Below are 16,816 nucleotides of genomic sequence, written 5' to 3'. Positions count from 1 at the left end.
CTTATTGCTAATTGCTGATATGGGTGCTTTTGGCAGGAGATGACAAAACTGCGTATTTCTGAGGTGCTCAGCCGGGGGTACAAAGGGTAAAATACTGGTGGGATGGAAAGCAGAAACGGACTTGTCCTGTTGTGCTTCCTGCACCACAGGGTTTTGTTGATGCAGTTTGTGGCAATAAGGGGTGCGTGAGCCTCGCATTTCCCAGCTGCCTTTGAACTTCCCCAACAGTGGTATTTGTGGTGTTCACTCTCAAAAAATGTCCGTTCAGCAAGATCCAGCTAGTCTTAATAATATTTTAAGGTAGATTCTGGAACTATCTGTAGTGCATTTAAGTAATGTTCACATAACCCTGTGGAGAGTTAGGATCTCTCATTAAAATACATTTAACTGAATATTATTTTTGTCAAATGAAACATTTTTAACCTCACTAATTTTATAAGGAGCTCATAAAACAGGTCAATAGAGGAAAATATGCTTTTAAAGATTACTTAATTTTTGTAGGGCAAATTTAATTAGCTCCTATACCTTCTCCTTCCCCTTCCTTGATGGAAGAATTAATTTATTTTTTTTTCCTTCTAATATTTGCACGTCATATAGATCTGTTAGCCACAGAAATTTGGGGTATATATTTTGGTATCTGGCCTCTTACTAAAAATGAAGAAAAGAATTCTTGGTTTAGGTCAGCACTGTCCCTTTTCTATGTAAGTATGTAGTCAAGTGGACACCTTCCAAATCACTGTCATATTTAGCTACTTTTATCATCACTGTTCTTGATGGGGTCAGTTCTGTTGCCTTTTAGTAACACCATTTGTATAGGTATGGCAGCATTGAACAAGTCAGACAACAGGTAACGAGTACAAGCATCTCATGCAATGCAGGGCACGTTACTGTCAAGAGAGCACTGTACTCGCATAGCTCCAATGTGTCTGGTAACCGAGCTATTTCATAGCGACACATCCTTGGTTTGTGCCAGTGGCTGGGCTGATTTGTTGAAAAGGAGATGACAAGCACTTTGTATGGGGCTCTTCGTCCGGAGAAACAGCGAGTACCTGAATAGAGTTGTTGAGTTTGGGGCAGCAAACATATATTGAAGTGCTTTGGTACACCAGGGCTGTAGCAAGATTAGACTTGCATCTTGGATTGGCAAAACATATCATGCCTATTATAGAATTGACCTTTTTTCTTTTTTGTATTCTTTTTTTTTTAATAAAGCTTTAGCTCTTGACATTTTTAATGTTGTCTGAAGTGGCAGATAGAATTTTATTTTTCTGTGACTTCAATTATAATGTTTCAAACTTCAAAAACTATATTGACTATTTAGTGGATTCGGGATGCATTTGACTGCGCTGTTGTATCCAGTGGCTGTCAATGAATTTATGTGATTAAAATCTGAGACTACAAATGCGAGATGAACTGTAAGTCAGTAAGTCAGGAATGTCCTACTGAGCAGTCCTATTTTTGCCAGAAGCATTTTCATGTCTAGTAAAGGGGATGAAGTGAAAAGCGTTGTGGTGGAGAGAGCTTCCCCCTGCAGCTTCTGGTAGCCGTCTGCCTTAGCTGCTTATGCAGCTGTTTCTCTTTGGAGCCTTTCCAGGGAAACAGTCATTGCTGATCCAGAAAATGTGTTGTTTCATTACATTTTGTGCCTATCTCGTGTTGCATCACATTTAGCTCTGTCACGAATAAACACTTGCCCAAATCCATGTAGGATGTAATTCTGTGGAGTCAGTCAAATTAATCCTTGGTGCATCCCAGTTGCTTTGGACATTGTATGAAGGCCAGGGCCGGTGTGAAGTCCCAGATCTGGTGACTACGGAAAGGAACACGCCTGACGCCCAGAGCAGACGATGAAAGAGTTTGCCATTGGAAAGGCAAAGCATTCTGTCCCTCTGTGTCCTGCAGGCTGTCTGGGCACAGGCAGAGCCTCCTATCACTGCGGCAGGGGGCTCACAGCCGCTGAAGGCACCTCCAGCACCAGGCAGCAGCTTTGAGGTGCGTGAGGAAAGCCACCCCTTGGTGCTTGTTTCTGGCAACAAGATCTATTCCTATAGGTTTTGATTTCCAAGTGGTGATTTGGGTAAATACGACGTATAAGCTAAAGGAAGTTAAATAATCTAGGCAGAGGTTTCTCTCTATTTTTTCACTAGTGTATCTGTGCATTTCCACTGAAGAGTAGAAGTGGTGCTTCTGACTTGGCATGCCTTAGGACAATGAAGGGTGTCTCTGTGTCTATCCAGTTGCTGTTGAGTTGGAGTCTAAATTTAATCTCCTCTTTTTTTTTTCACCTCCCAAACCACTGAAAGGCAGAAATGAGAAAATCTGGAATTCCTGGAGTGATTGTAACTTCCATCTGCATCCCAAGAACACATGGGGAGTGGATCATAATTGAACACACTTTTATTTTCCAGGACTAATGGTTGGGTACCTTGGGCAGGAGAAGAGTGAGGGATTTAGAGTTGGATGATGAGTGTCATACCTTGAGCTACAAGGGCATTTGTCGATTCCTGTCTGTACAAAGAGATGCTGTTTGGTTACATCCCCCACCCACATGCTGCTACCAACTAGTAGATTCCTTGGCTGTAAGCACGTAAATGCTGAGAGCTAACTTTTTTTTTACATTTTTCAAGGTAAATAAGTGGATTCTGCCTTTAAATTATTAATGTGGATGAGATTTTTGTGACTAGGTCATTGTGGAGTGTTATTTTGTTTTTTGTTAACCATAGTGCTAGTATTCTTGCTTTCTACCATCTTTCTCTCAACATCCCAGTTGTTTTTGTAAGCTTACTTTACTGTGTGAAAACCGATGGAGGTGTTCTGCGAATTCTCAGCTGTTAAACTGCATATGTTTTTTCCAGAATGGGATATAGGTGCCTGAATTCACAGGCTGCAGATTTAATAGTGGGGGATGGAAGGGGTTGCAAGAGGCCTCCACTTCGCATCCTTCTCTCCCTGTCCTCTCCTCCTATTTTGTAAGTCATATATTTGTACATTATATACAGGAGATCATGTTGAAAACCTGTGCCCAGCCCAAAAGTCATTCTACTTTTGGAGAGGTAACCTATGCTGCCAGTTAGCTCAGCAGTAAGTGCTTTTAGTATAGAAACATTTTCTGGAGGTTTTCAAGGCTCTGCCATTCTTAAACATACTGATAAAGTGGCATCTCTTACATTCAGTTCGACCTTTGAGTGGAATCAAGGTTATGAGACTTAGCAAATGCTGTGTATGTTTATATTATTACCAGTGAAACTTTCTGATATCTTTTAATTGTACCAGGAAAAAAAATACATGAAGTTTCTGCTCTATTTCAGTCTGAAGATAAATAATGCAATGAGTAGTGTGCTTAGTTATTGTATGAGACAAGATTTATACACAAACAAATAATTATCTTTTAGGGAAAACTATAGTACTTTTTAACAGTACCGTAGAAACATAGTATTTACTGAGTAGCTTAAGTAGACAACTTTTATAAAATATACATGGGCTTATTGGTGTTTTATTTTGAAGTACAAAAATTTCCATGCTTTAATTAACATTTATAATTTTAAATTGAAATAGTCTGAAGTTTATCACTAGGCAACTATCACTGGCCCGTAAACTTGCATTAGTTCTCTTCAATGGGAATTTTGTAACTGGTATTCTAAAAACGCTCTTGCAGAAGTTTCACTGAAACCAGTGTGTCTATTTACTTATGATAATTTATATCGTAAGTGTAAAACTTTCATTGTTGTGTTTCTCGTAATCAGTAGTTAGTATCATTCATATCTGGGATATTTGCAAGAAGAGTAGATGAATTTAGCTCACATAAAATTGTCACGAAAAGTACTCGTGGTGACCGTTGCTCGTAGGAGTGAGTGTTTATGGGTGGTCTCTTCAGTACTGCCAGTTACTGCATAGCTGGGGTTTGGTGCAGGGAATTTGATGTACGTAACCTCACGTGGTTCTGTTGCTGACAAAGCGATGGAGCGCAGGTGTGCCCACGCGGGGCAAGCCGCTCTCTGGGTGCAGGGCGTTTGCGGTGCCCGGCTTTTCCCCCCTTGGCTGGGGAACTTGTGGGCGCTGCGCCGGGCTGCAGTGAGGGACGGGAAACGGCCAGGTCAGGAGTCCTCGTCATGGCTCCCTCTCTGTATGTGCATTTCCTCTTCTAGAGAATGTGTGCTTAATATGTCAAGCATTTATAAGATCTTTGGATGAAATATGTGCAAAGATAAATTATTTTCTTAAAGGAGGAAAATTGGCATTTTAAAATTGCATGCTTTAATCTGTCACACAAATGCATAACTGTGGTGTTTTCTCCCTCCTCATTTATTCTTTCTTTTACTTTCCCTGCTCCTGTCTTGTAGTAACATAGGTGCTGTTCTTGGGAAGTGTATTAAATTTAATGAAGCTTCTCGTATTTATATACAATCGCAGGCAGAAGATCAGCCCTTTATAGTGTGAGGTTTTCACTGAGACAAATGCCTTTTCTCAGTATTCCTATCTTGCACTACCATGGTATACTCTCGTAGTAAAACAGGATATAACATCCAACGTGTGATACTGATTCTTCAGGCAGGGCACAGAGGTCTAGTTGTGATCTTATTCTTGGATAAGCTGCCCTGTAATCTATACAAGTCTTTCTCCCTTCGTTCCCAGCCTGAACAAGGAATGCAAAAGCTCCTTGTCAGTCCCCTTCAGCAACTGTTACTTTGATTAATTTGCAGAAGATGCTTTGAAAAGTCAAGTTACCCTTTACCTTTTTAGGAGATGATCTGGCACCATTAAAAGACAGTTGAGCTGTGAATGGCGATCTGGATGTCAAGAAACCCTTGGTGTTTGTCCAACTCGGTTTGTTAGATTTCAGGATTGATTATTCAAGACTTCCTTATGTGATGTCAGTTATTGTGATCTGCATTAAATTGCAAGAAATTAATTTTAAAAGCAGCCCCTGATAAGCCAGGAGTCTGGGGTAATGGGAGGTGAAAATAGGAAGGCATTCAAGGTTTGTTCTAGGCTGAGTACAAGAAGGTTTCTCCTGTGACTTGGTTTGCAAGCAGAGAGGTGGGGAGGGAGGGCAGGGACAGGACAGCGGTAGGGTCCCTTTCCTTACTTAATAAAGGTAGGAACATGAACACCATAGGAATTACCTTTGCAAGGGTTTTGTGCTGGTTTTAACCCCAGAAGTTTCAAAAAAGATGACAAAGTGCCAAGAGTAAGTTCTACACCAGCAGGAAGCGTCCTTAATAAATCAAAGAACAAATAGTTCTGGGACACAGATAAATATGTTTATGGAAGGTAACCATGGATGATAGCAAATATACAACCGTTTTTCACAGTGTCTCTAGGCAATTAGGAAGATACTTTGTCAATGGTGATAGGAGGAGGGGAGAGGGCAGAATCCTCCTTAAAATTTTAACGTACTGTGTTGCAGAGCATCAGGAGGAACTGACAGTTTTCTGTGTGGGTTTTATTACTTGGCAGGATCCACTATGACTAAATCTCAAAGGCCTGCTTTTTTTTAAAAGTTGCATTTATTTATATATAATACAGTTTGTTAGCCGAAAAAACAACCCCACCTTATGAAACCATGTATGGTCTTTATTTGTAAAATGCTTCTAACTGCTTGCTAAACATTACTGGGAAACTCTGTAGCTGTGAAGGCAGTCGCTTACTTGTCAGAGCTCCGAGTTCCCATGTTAATCACAACAGCCATGTGCAGAAAAGAGCTGACCCAGACTCCACCAGTCATCCTCTTCAGTCAGGATAACATCTGCACTCCATTTTCTTCCTTTATATAATTACATCTGTTGATATTTTCTTAAAATTTAGCATGCGGTGAGGAGTGTTCTTGTGAAATTATGAATTGAATGCGTTCTTTTAGGAAGAAGAAAGCCAAGTGGCTAATGCAACAACCTAACTTATTGAATATCTCTAGTTAACAAAACACTTGCCTAAGCAAAGCGAAAGCTCCTCATAGGAACTTTTCTTTCTGTGGGAATTTATTTGAATTATGTATTCAATTAAAAAAAATTTTTTTGTCTTTTACGATTGGGTTGGACAAAAGTCAGCACCAGATAATTTTTGCTTAAGTTGTTAAATTCAAAAACAAATGATGAACAAACCAAAATAAATAAATGACTCTATTTTATAAAATTGAAATGTAATGGGAACCAGACTCGTATCCAACAAGCCTCCAGATACTGTCCGTGCTTGCTTTGAAACTGTATCACTGTCTGGCTATGTGTGCGGGACGCACAGGAGCATGTCTGGCTTGTGAGATAATGGGTTTGGATTTGTAACGCGGCACAGCTCGGCCTCGCGGCCAGAGCTCTCCCCTCCAGCCCACCTCGTCTCTCCCTGCCCAAGCCCGGGGCTTGAACTGATGGCGTGGGTTTTGTGGGGGCTCTGTGGAACAGCAACATTGTCCAGCTATAAGACTGGTCCTAATCAGTTTTTAGTCATCAGTCAGAGAAATGTAAGCATTAGATATCTTTGGGTTTTAATTAGTTTGCTTTCTGGAAATCCTTTGCTTGTTAGTCTGTGAAAACTTACAGCTCTCAACTAAAATTTGGGTGAGAATTCTCCATAATTGTTTCTGAAGCAGTTCTTCTGAGGATGCCCAAACTTAGATTTAATCTTCTAAAATGTGATTAACCTGAAGGTGAGGATGTTGACCACTGGGTGAAATGGAATAGTGCAGGCCGAGTTCCCCAGCTCTGGTGAAGCAGGACAAGCATGCTGACTTCCCTTGGCATGCCCTGCTTTACAGCAGTGGGTGAACTAGGCTGTTAACTCAGGATACGCTCTCGCTTGAAAGAGAGTAACTAATACTCCAAGACTACTAGCTTATAGATTTGTCTAACAAGTGTAGCAAACGTACACCAATTTCCTCTTTAAAACAAAAATAGCGTGCACCAAGACCGCTTATTTCCTTTCCCCTCCTTTTTATGTAGCTGTAATCCTGTTCACTGCAAGCACTTTTTGAAACACAAATGTGAGTTAGAAATGTACGCGCAGACGCTTAATAGCGTTTGGCTTTTTGCTGTTTCTTCTGTTACATCTTTTTATCAGATGCTTTTTATGTCTGCATGAAGTACAGTTTATCCTCTTATAAATTGACTTAACACCACATGTGAACAAAATTTGACTGTTTATTGATTTGAATAGATGACTTGAATACACTCTCAGTAGCATAAGCCTGGTTGAATATCAAGTCATCCCAATGAAGTAAGTCAGAAACTATGTGGAAGTCAATACAAAACCCTGTGTAAGATTCCTTCTTTTCTCTGGTAGTGTTTAATTATCGGAGGTGGCCCATGTGGCTTGCGGACTGCCATAGAACTTGCCTTCCTGGGAGCCAAAGTCGTCGTCGTGGAAAAGCGGGATACTTTTTCAAGAAACAATGTGTTGCATCTCTGGCCATTTACAATCCACGACCTCCGGGGGCTGGGAGCAAAGAAATTTTATGGAAAATTCTGTGCTGGATCCATTGATCACATCAGTAAGTACCTGAGGGCATGGGCACTCTTCAGGTAAGAGGTGCACAGGGATCAGAAGATTAATGGAGACGTTCTTGATTTAGCAGAAAGCTCATCTGCCTTAAACATACACAAGCACATGCATGCACACAGAGAAAAAATGGTCTCATTTAAGCAAAATGGCAATTGAACAAATGATAATCTTGTGGAGCAGCTTTTTTGTAAGTCTGGGCCTATTAAACAATAGGGTTTTATTACGAAGTATGAAGACTATTGATATCCATTCTAGTATGTTAAAGGTAGACACAGCCCTTAATCTAATGAGAAAATATGTAAAAGTGGGATATTTTACAGGGCAACAGGCTGTAAAATTTTCTGGGCTAAAATGATCAACATATTGGTTAGCAAATCCTTTAAATATCATTAAGAAGGAAAGCTTTAAAAAAAGTATTCTAAGAGAATCACTGAAATAAGTTTTATTACCTACGAGATTGTGTTGCAAGAGAAAAATGAGATGGAAGAGAACAACATCCTGTGGTAGTTGCTACATTTGCATTCGTCACAGTATGGGAAATAATAATGCTGCAGGCTTGTGTTAACAACAAGTATCAGTTCAGTGGCACACTGGTAGCAGCTCTGCTTGCTTACGTATTAAATATGTCTTTGTTACTCGCTGTCTACAGGTATTCGACAACTTCAACTTATCCTCTTCAAAGTTGCACTTATACTAGGAGTTGAAATCCATGTGAATCTAGAATTCGTGAAAGTCCTGGAACCTCCTGAAGATCAAGAAAATCAAAGTATTATTTACCATCATGTGGTTCTGTACACAGTAACTTCTTTTTATGTCAGGCCTTATATTTGAAATCATTCAAGGCAGTTGAATTCTGTTTAAAGAAGTGGGAGTCTTTTGCCCTTACCGAGCTAGGTTTGCTATATGCAGTCATATTCGTAATAAGTATCATTGTGACAGAGCACTGATCATTCTTAAAATATGACCTCAGCCTGAGAAGTTGAAGATTTGCACTATGCCTTCTGGCACGTGTTTCAGGCTGTGTAGGGAGTCTGGTGTGGCTTTTTGGTGTCTTCTTGCAAAAACAATTTTTGATTGATAATATAAATATTGAGGATGAATTAAGCTCTCTGGGCCTCATTTTGCTTTCAGATTTGATATAACTCCCACTGGCATGCACAGTCTTATCAGCCATCTTATGCTAGATTTTTAAACAAAATAGAGAAAGATTTCTCATTCTTTTTTTCTATTTTTTTTAAGATTAGTATTTAGGGTGTAGCAGCAATAGAATATTTAAAATTCTTACTTTAATTAAAATACTGCACTATCTCTCTTTAAATGGTCATATAGTGCCAGTAGAATAAATATATTTTTTCAATAGTTAAAGTATGGACAATACAAACATTTTCACTTATTCAGTTTTGTGTTAATGCAAAGATTAAATTTAGCTTTGTGAGTACGCTTCCATTTAATTTTTATTTAGAAGACAAAAGTATTGACAATCGAATGCTATGTTTCTTCTTTTAATACCCAACCCTTCCTTGCTGCAACCACATATATGTACTGTCCTGATGAGGTCATCGTGGGGCTATTTCTGTGAGAACGAAGTGCTTAAGCATACTCTGTGATGTGGGTCTGAGAGGAAGTTTAGTGTATTAGGTGATCCAAATGAAGGGTTCCATTTTTTTATTGTCAGTTTATGAGCTTGACACCTTGCTAATACAGCCTGAACGCAGCAGAATTCAGCTCTGTTTGAATGAGAAATGTTTGAATGAGAATGCCCTTTCTTCAGAGTCTGAAAGCACTTCTTCATTGTATGACTGAAGAATGAATAAATATTATTCTTTGTGTTTTTAGAGATAGGTTGGAGGGCTGAATTTCTTCCCGTGGATCACCCTTTGTCAGAGTATGAATTTGATGTTATTATTGGTGCAGATGGCCGCAGGAACACATTAGAAGGTAGGTGAATGTGTGCTTTTACCCTTATTAATGGACTTTAGGGTATTTTGCAGGTCAGAGGAGAACACAAAGCAACGGGCTACCTTTTCAATCCACTGCAGTCTGTGTGGAAACTATTTTTATGTAGTATCCTCTGCTTTTTTTGTTAAGTTGTAGCTCAAAATAAAGACATTTAATGTCATTACTGAGTCTGAGCACTGTGTATCTGCATTGCCTACAAAATGCATCATGATGCCACTGGGCTTGCTTCAAGGTTAAGTAATTATATGATGATTTAACTTTAAGGAGGCTGACAAGATACGTGTCAGGAATTGCATAGTCTTTGCTATTGTGCTGTAAATTTGCACTATATGGTTGAACTAATGACCGAAACATGACTGCTAGGTATTTAATGAAGACATCAGAGGTATCACTCTTTTATATAGGTGATTTAACTTCAGAACCAGTTACTCTGGATACCAAAAGATAATAAGTAACTCTAAGGTAATGGGTGAAGAGAGGGAAATGTTTCATGAACTTGAGCCACTGCTGAGAATTCAGACCTCCTGAGCTGTCTGCCTTAGCGAGACACTGGCTAAGCTGCTCCTGTATCACATGAACAAACCTGTTATGTAATTATATATTCCCCTTGTAGCTTTAATTATATCCATGTTAAGTTTCAGTTCACTAGGTACACTATTTTTTTATTAGCTTCGTAGTTTGTCTGGTTATTCTTATATCTGCCAACCACAACATGCTTAGAGTTCATTCCTTATAATACTCTATTAGAAATTTCCCCACACTACTGTCTGTCCAGCTGTCTCCCATGAAAGACTGTTTAAATAGTCAGATATCAGCAAAACGAAATTATTCTTACCTCAGCTGCAGATTATTGAGAAGTTAATGGTTATCGTAGTATTCCCAGGATCTAAGGGAATATTTGGAGCACTGAAGATTGTTTACATATGCAAGCTGGTATTGTCACATTAAATTTATCCCAATAAAATAATGAGACAATATCAAGAAGCACAGAGACAAAAATTGATAGCTGATTTATTTCTTCTTAGAAAATACATGTATTCTCTGGAAAGTCATCTGTAATTGGCTAAAAATACTCTAAGGACCCTCTGTGCTACTTCAGAATTTACTTAAGGGGAATACGCAGAGGGAAAAACTTAAAGGTGTGATTGCAAGATTGTGGCTTAGTGGGGTTTGTTTGTTTGTGAAATGAGGAAGCTAAGATTGAGCGAGAGAGCAAGTAACTTCCTAGACAGGCTCACCTTGGAAATCTAACAGTTGAGCCACTGAGTTTTTTCAACCCCTAATATCTTTGAAAAACCTAATTAGATGGTAGCATGTGCACTTAAGCAGTTACAGAGGTTTCTATTCTTCAGATCTCTCCCTGCTACTTTTGACTGATCTCTTGCATGTTTTACCACCTACATAACAAAAATCTTATTTGATATTTAGCATGTTAAAAATGTTTCCTTCCACTAAATTTGATCTGCTCTATTTCCAGTCTGTTTTTCTTTAGTCATCATTTGTCCTTAATTTCTTCCCATGTTCAGCTTCTTCCTGTAGTTCCCTTCCAGACTTTTTTTTTTTTTTAAATTGAGACTTTACCTCGAATGCAGTACAGCTCCAGTTTTGCAACTGGGAATAGGGAGAAAAGGCTCTTTGCATTCAGGGAATTTTGGAGGCATGACAGAATCTGCTGATGGCGTGTTGTTTGATGAAGTGTAGGACTAGAAGTAGGAAAGGGACCGAGCTGCCTTGAGCTGACCCTCCCTGAAAGTCCAGTGTGAAGTTTCCAGTGTTTTTAATTCTTTTCTTTGCTTACCAGGTTTCAGGAGGAAGGAGTTTCGTGGAAAGCTGGCTATAGCTATCACTGCCAATTTTATAAACAGAAATACAACTGCAGAAGCCAAGGTAGAAGAAATTAGCGGTGTTGCTTTCATCTTCAATCAGAAGTTCTTCCAGGATCTTAAAGAGGAAACGGGTGGGTGCATCCTCATTTTTTCCACAACCAAATACAAGAGGCAGTAGAAGAGCTCTGTATCTGCCAGGCCACCCTCCTATTCTTATTAACATCAGTTTAAATATGTTGTATTAAAAAAAGACAAGTGATAAAACGCTGTTGATGTCAGAATCTTGCAGATGGGGGTGTCCATTTATGGTACGGTGAGATTATTTTTTTAGCTTGGGTGTTGCCACATCATAGCTTGTTTTAATGTTTAAATTTTTCTCAACTGTAAAAATGTCTGCTATGTTGAACAAATTTAGAAGAGCATTTTCAGTGCCCAGAGATTTCCCTTAAGACATGGTTTGTTTTGTTTGTCTCTGTTCACATACTGAACAGCTTAAACCCTGTGAAAAAGGCTCTGCCTTTGAGAGGAGTTTATTCTTGCTTTTTGATGTGTAGGTCTGATAAACTGAAAAGAACTAGACAGGAATCTGCCATAAATACTTAAAATATAAACCGTGAAATACATCTGTATGAAAAGGGGTTTCACAATAGTTGCATCCACTGTCAGTACAAGCAATTCCATTCTTGATTTACAGCTATTTTTTTAAAAATTATTATTACAATAGAAACCAAAAATCCTGGTTAGACCCAATGCCAGAGCCCTAGCAACCTAAAAAGCTGTTCCTTTGGCTCCCGTTTTCTGCCTCAGGTAACTACAGCCTTAATGTTCTGGCTGTTCCTTAAAAGGATGCTAAATAGCTTTCAGTGATGCTGAGACAAACTCTTGTGGGGTAAAGCTGATCTCCTCTCTTGTTTTGTTTTGATTTAGAGCATCTTGGCCACTAATGCTTCATCCAGCTGGGGAAGTGAATGTGTCCCACAAAGGAAACAGACCTGTGGGGATCAATTGTGTGTTGTTAGTAAATGACACAGACAATGCACTGTACTACATAACAAATGTATTATCTCTTTTCAGGAATTGACCTGGAGAATATTGTTTACTACAAAGATAGCACTCATTATTTTGTGATGACAGCAAAAAAGCAGAGTCTTCTGGACAAAGGAGTGATTATTAATGTATGTAAAAATGCTGGCTAAAACCCTATTTTATTTACTTGGCAAAGAATAAGTGTGAATATCTGCATAAATGTTGTTGCATGTTATAGAGGGTGTTTATAGACTTACTAGATCACTTCATTAAAGCTCAGATCACTTAGATCTTACTATGACTTTTTTGTTTGTTTTTCCTTCCAGTCAGCACAAAGTTTCTGCAGAGAACTGAAAACAATACTTCTTAAATTTGTCTGTTCTGAAACTGTCTGAAATGGGATATTGACTCACCTTGGAAATGTGTGGTGTGGTCATCACACCAGAAAAATACAAACCTCATTTATTTAAAGGAGAGCTTAGCACAGCTATGTCTAGTTTTATCAGGCAAATAGGGAAGTGTTAAAACCTACCCCAGGCTAAATTGCAAATTCTCTAAAGTGAGTGAAACGTGATAGAAGGAGGCTATAAACATGATGGCTTGAACTTTCAAAGGTACTTCTGGGACTTTGAGGCCTTCCCCCCCCCCCCTTTTTTTTTTTCCCCTTTTTCCCCTCCTTCATCTGTAAGACGTGAGGGTTTGTTTTCTTTTGTTTCTAGAAAGTGTTTTGGCACCATTTAAATTTCTTTTCCTGGAAACCCAACAGAGGTCAATTTTTCTTGCAAAGACAGACAGTGCCAAAACAGTCGAGTATAATTTCCCAAAGGAAGTACTCGTGTGGAGCTATCAGGCAGCTTCTTGGCTTTCTGGTGGGACCGCTAAGCTCAGTGCCACCATTTCCAGCCCTCTGGGAGGACAGGTGCTCCCATGGCAGAACAGCTGGCCTCCCCTAGCTGGGGCGGCAGAGGGGAAGGGCAGCAGCTCCCAGCAGTGTGTTGGGGGAGTGCGAGGTGGACCCTGGGGGTTGAGGGGCTGGAGTTTGTAGGTAGGGGGCAGTCCCAGGAGATCTGTGGGGAGTTTGGAGAAGAGGAGCAGCGGCTGTGGCCCATCAGAGCTGTTTCCCTGACCTGCTCCAGTTTGAGTGGAAAAAAAAAACCCCAACAGTCTGTCTAAAACAACTGGGCTAATAGCGGTTCTGTGGTATCATCCCTGTGATTAGGGGTCTCATCCACGATTAAGCTGTAAATAGAAACTGCCTTAATAATAATCACTGGCTTTAAGTTGGATGACCTGTAAAGGCAGGGTCCTTCACCACAGTGGCAAAAAAAAAACCAAAAAACAAACCCAGCCAGCCCAAAACAGGACAACAGAAAAGCTTCTATGATCCAAGTTTGAATGTGTTGTTACTGAGTTGTTAAGTTAAGCCTTCGGGCTGAGATTCACATGTTATGTCATTGGTACATTGGTATTTGTGCTCTCGTGTGGATTCAGGTGTGGGGTGCCCGCACGCAGAAAAGCATTGCAGTGATGATGATAACATCTTTTGGTGGGAGGGAAATAATGTTATGAAAATAATACAGCTGAGGAACTGGGAGGCACTATACTATTCTATTGCAAATAAAACTGCTTATTCAGTGTTGGCATAGAGAATTCCTGTTTGGGGCAGTACAGTACCCTACGTTTGTGTATTAACTTTTTGGAGGAGATTACAAATCTCGCCCGGTTCTTTATGCTGTGAGATGTGTAGTTGCCCCTCTGATGCTATGACACTGCAACGTTCCAATCCAGAGAAGACAGATGAAGTATCTAATCGTGTATGCTTCTCTCCTTGCAGGACTATATTGATACTGAGTTGCTCCTCTGTGGGGAAAACGTGAACCAGGGCAATTTGCTGTCCTATGCCAGAGAAGCTGCTGACTTTGCAACCAATTACCAGCTGCCTTCCTTGGATTTTGCAATTAATCACTATGGGCAACCAGATGTAGCGATGTTTGATTTTACTTCCATGTATGCATCTGAAAATGCTGCGCTAGTGCGAGAGAGGCACAGGCATCAGCTCCTGGTGGCGCTTGTTGGAGATAGTTTGCTTGAGGTATATCTTCGAGTGTCTTCCAAGTAGTCTTCTTTTATTTCCTTAATCCAGCCGTTCAATCCACCCTCTAAAACAAACTGTCTTCTCTTACATGTCCTGAAATAATGGTACCTTCTTTGGAATAGGTTTTTTTAATCCTTTTTTTTCTTTTTTTTTTTCTTAATGCTATAGTTTGTCATAACTAATGCTTGGCTGGCAGTCTCTGGCTGAGATCTTGTTATGTAGTTGTATTTCTGTCTAAAAGTGGTGAGCTGTGTGTCCTCAGCTTGGGTGCATGGCATAATTTTCCTGACTTCCATCACAGAGAAAAACTTGGTCCAAAGTTTTATTGCAGTCTCTTTGCCTTAATATGTTCTCTTTTTCTCTTTCTGAAGTGACAAGTGTATGTTGCAACTAATTTATTTTTTTAAACTCATACTGACAGCCCAAAGTGTTTGAAAAGATCGGTCTAAAGCAAAATTAGGAGATGAGAAGGAAGGCATCTTTTTTCCCCTTTTCTCCTTGACTAATTTTTGAGTATTGAGTCTTTTTTTTTTTCCTCAGCCTTTACCTTTTGAGGTTAAGCAAATTTGTTTTTAAATACAGAAGTTAAGAAAAAGTGAAAGCAGTCTTTTTCATTACCTAAGACTTGGAGGAGAGAAACGTCTAAAAACTAAAAGAGTTGGCTATGTTTTAACTCTTTCTGGGCTACTTTTCTAAGACAGTATGAAACCCTAGGCTACAAATTCACATTGCAAGTTACTTTTGTAATAAGACCTTAAGAAATACAAGGGATTAAAATGTAAATGCTTCTTACAGCCCTTCTGGCCAATGGGTACTGGCTGTGCAAGAGGCTTCTTAGCTGCTTTTGATACTGCATGGATGGTGCGGAGCTGGGCTCAAGGAAAACCCCCATTAGAAATCCTTGCTGAACGGTGAGTGTTGGTTTTGTCGTCTCCATCGTTTCCAGTGTTTTAAAGAGTTGCAGTATTGGTAGAAGGCAGTGGAATTCAGAATGCCGACAGGAGAAATATTCTTCTTTGCTGCAATGGCATTGGGTTGAAATTATCCATTCCTTCAGGTTACTGAACAATTTACAATAGCAGTAGGCCATTGCTCTGTAAGCTTCTGCGCACTAATACAGAGATCCAGCAGTATGCATGACATGGGTTTAAATCACTAATGTAAGTCACTAATAACTAGAATTAAGTGTGATCCTCAAGGAAATAAACCAAAGATACTTTGTGTCAAAAGACCAACCCTTCAACCATCTCAGCACCTGTTTTTTTAATTAAAAAAAATAAAATCCTGAAACAAGTCTAAATAATTACTTTAACACTAACAGCTTTTATAGTTGGTATCTGTGATTTTAACTCTGCATTTTAGCTTAGTAGCCCTGATGCCCTCTATTTAGACTGATAAGTGTATGGCAAAGGAGAATTGCTATAATACTGCATCATAAGCTTCTTTATGTAATGTCTTTTTGACCAGAGCAAAAAATCTGTTGTTAAGTACACCAGCAATCCTGGCGTTGGCATGGTCTGATGGTTGAAGTTGCTGACTTTGGTCTTGATGGCAACTGCTCTGCTCGGCTACAGCTGCCCAGGCTGTTTTGAGGCAGATACATAATAGAAACAGTCATCGTTGTGGTAATCCAAGTAGAAGCATTACTGAGTACAGTGCTTTGAGAAGTTTTAAGATAGAAGCCTGTGGGATGACTCAAACACGGCATAGTCCCAAATGGAAAATTGAACAGCATAATAAAAAAGGCTGTGGTGGTTATAGGAATTGCAGAATGACGGGATTTAGTGCTGTTATGTGGTAAAGAAGTTACTCAGGGTGGAGGTTAAAGCAAAACCAGATGACTGAATGATGTAACCTCCTTTTTTTTTTTTCTTTCTTCTTCTTTTTCTTGCTCGCTTCCTGCCTCAGGAAAATACAGGCATATGTTCTAAGAGTCTGTGTTGTCCTTTTTCTGTCTGGCATCCTTCTCCTGCTGAGTGGGGATAAGAAATGAGATGGATGCATAACACTTATCCTGGCAGAATCAAAACAAGGTGCAGGTAGCTGCAAAAATAAAATACTCTTTATATAATATTTATTTTAATCAATACCTCTTGCATCTTTTTTTCTTTATAAGGGAGAGCATTTATCGACTCTTGCCTCAGACTACCCCTGAAAATATTAACAAGAACTTTGACCAGTATACCATTGACCCAGGAACAAGATACCCAAACTTGAACTCAAGCTGTGTTCGACCTCACCAGGTATTTAAAAGGGTAGCTTGTGAAATCACAGTTCAGGTTTTGTCCAGGAGAAATAGGGCCACAAGTAGTGCATAAATAAAATCTTCAAGAAGCTCCTTAATTTAGATCCAGCTGTTGATAAAGTTAACATAGAAAGAAAACTCTTTTTCCTCTCCAAGCAATTCTAACATTATGCTGCC

The 16,816-nt window shown here is 39.5% G+C and overlaps 1 protein-coding gene across 2 annotated transcripts in view; it reads left to right on the top strand.

The window, feature by feature from the left end:
* The window catches only part of MICAL2 (microtubule associated monooxygenase, calponin and LIM domain containing 2), a 178,020-nt gene that overhangs the window by 82,135 nt on the left and 79,069 nt on the right, over positions 1-16,816 (top strand). For both annotated transcript variants that reach the window (XM_054827869.1, XM_054827870.1), the window contains 8 exons: positions 7,270-7,477; positions 8,138-8,254; positions 9,325-9,426; positions 11,249-11,404; positions 12,348-12,448; positions 14,134-14,391; positions 15,190-15,305; positions 16,511-16,637. In XM_054827869.1, coding sequence (XP_054683844.1) covers positions 7,270-7,477; positions 8,138-8,254; positions 9,325-9,426; positions 11,249-11,404; positions 12,348-12,448; positions 14,134-14,391; positions 15,190-15,305; positions 16,511-16,637 — 1,185 coding nt within the window. The remainder of the gene's footprint in view (positions 1-7,269; positions 7,478-8,137; positions 8,255-9,324; positions 9,427-11,248; positions 11,405-12,347; positions 12,449-14,133; positions 14,392-15,189; positions 15,306-16,510; positions 16,638-16,816) is intronic.

This window comes from Grus americana, chromosome 5 (genome assembly GCF_028858705.1).
Source record: "Grus americana isolate bGruAme1 chromosome 5, bGruAme1.mat, whole genome shotgun sequence".
In the NCBI taxonomy this organism is placed as follows: domain Eukaryota; kingdom Metazoa; phylum Chordata; class Aves; order Gruiformes; family Gruidae; genus Grus; species Grus americana.
Note: the sequence above shows the minus strand (reverse complement) of the source record. Positions and strands in the feature narration are given on the sequence as shown.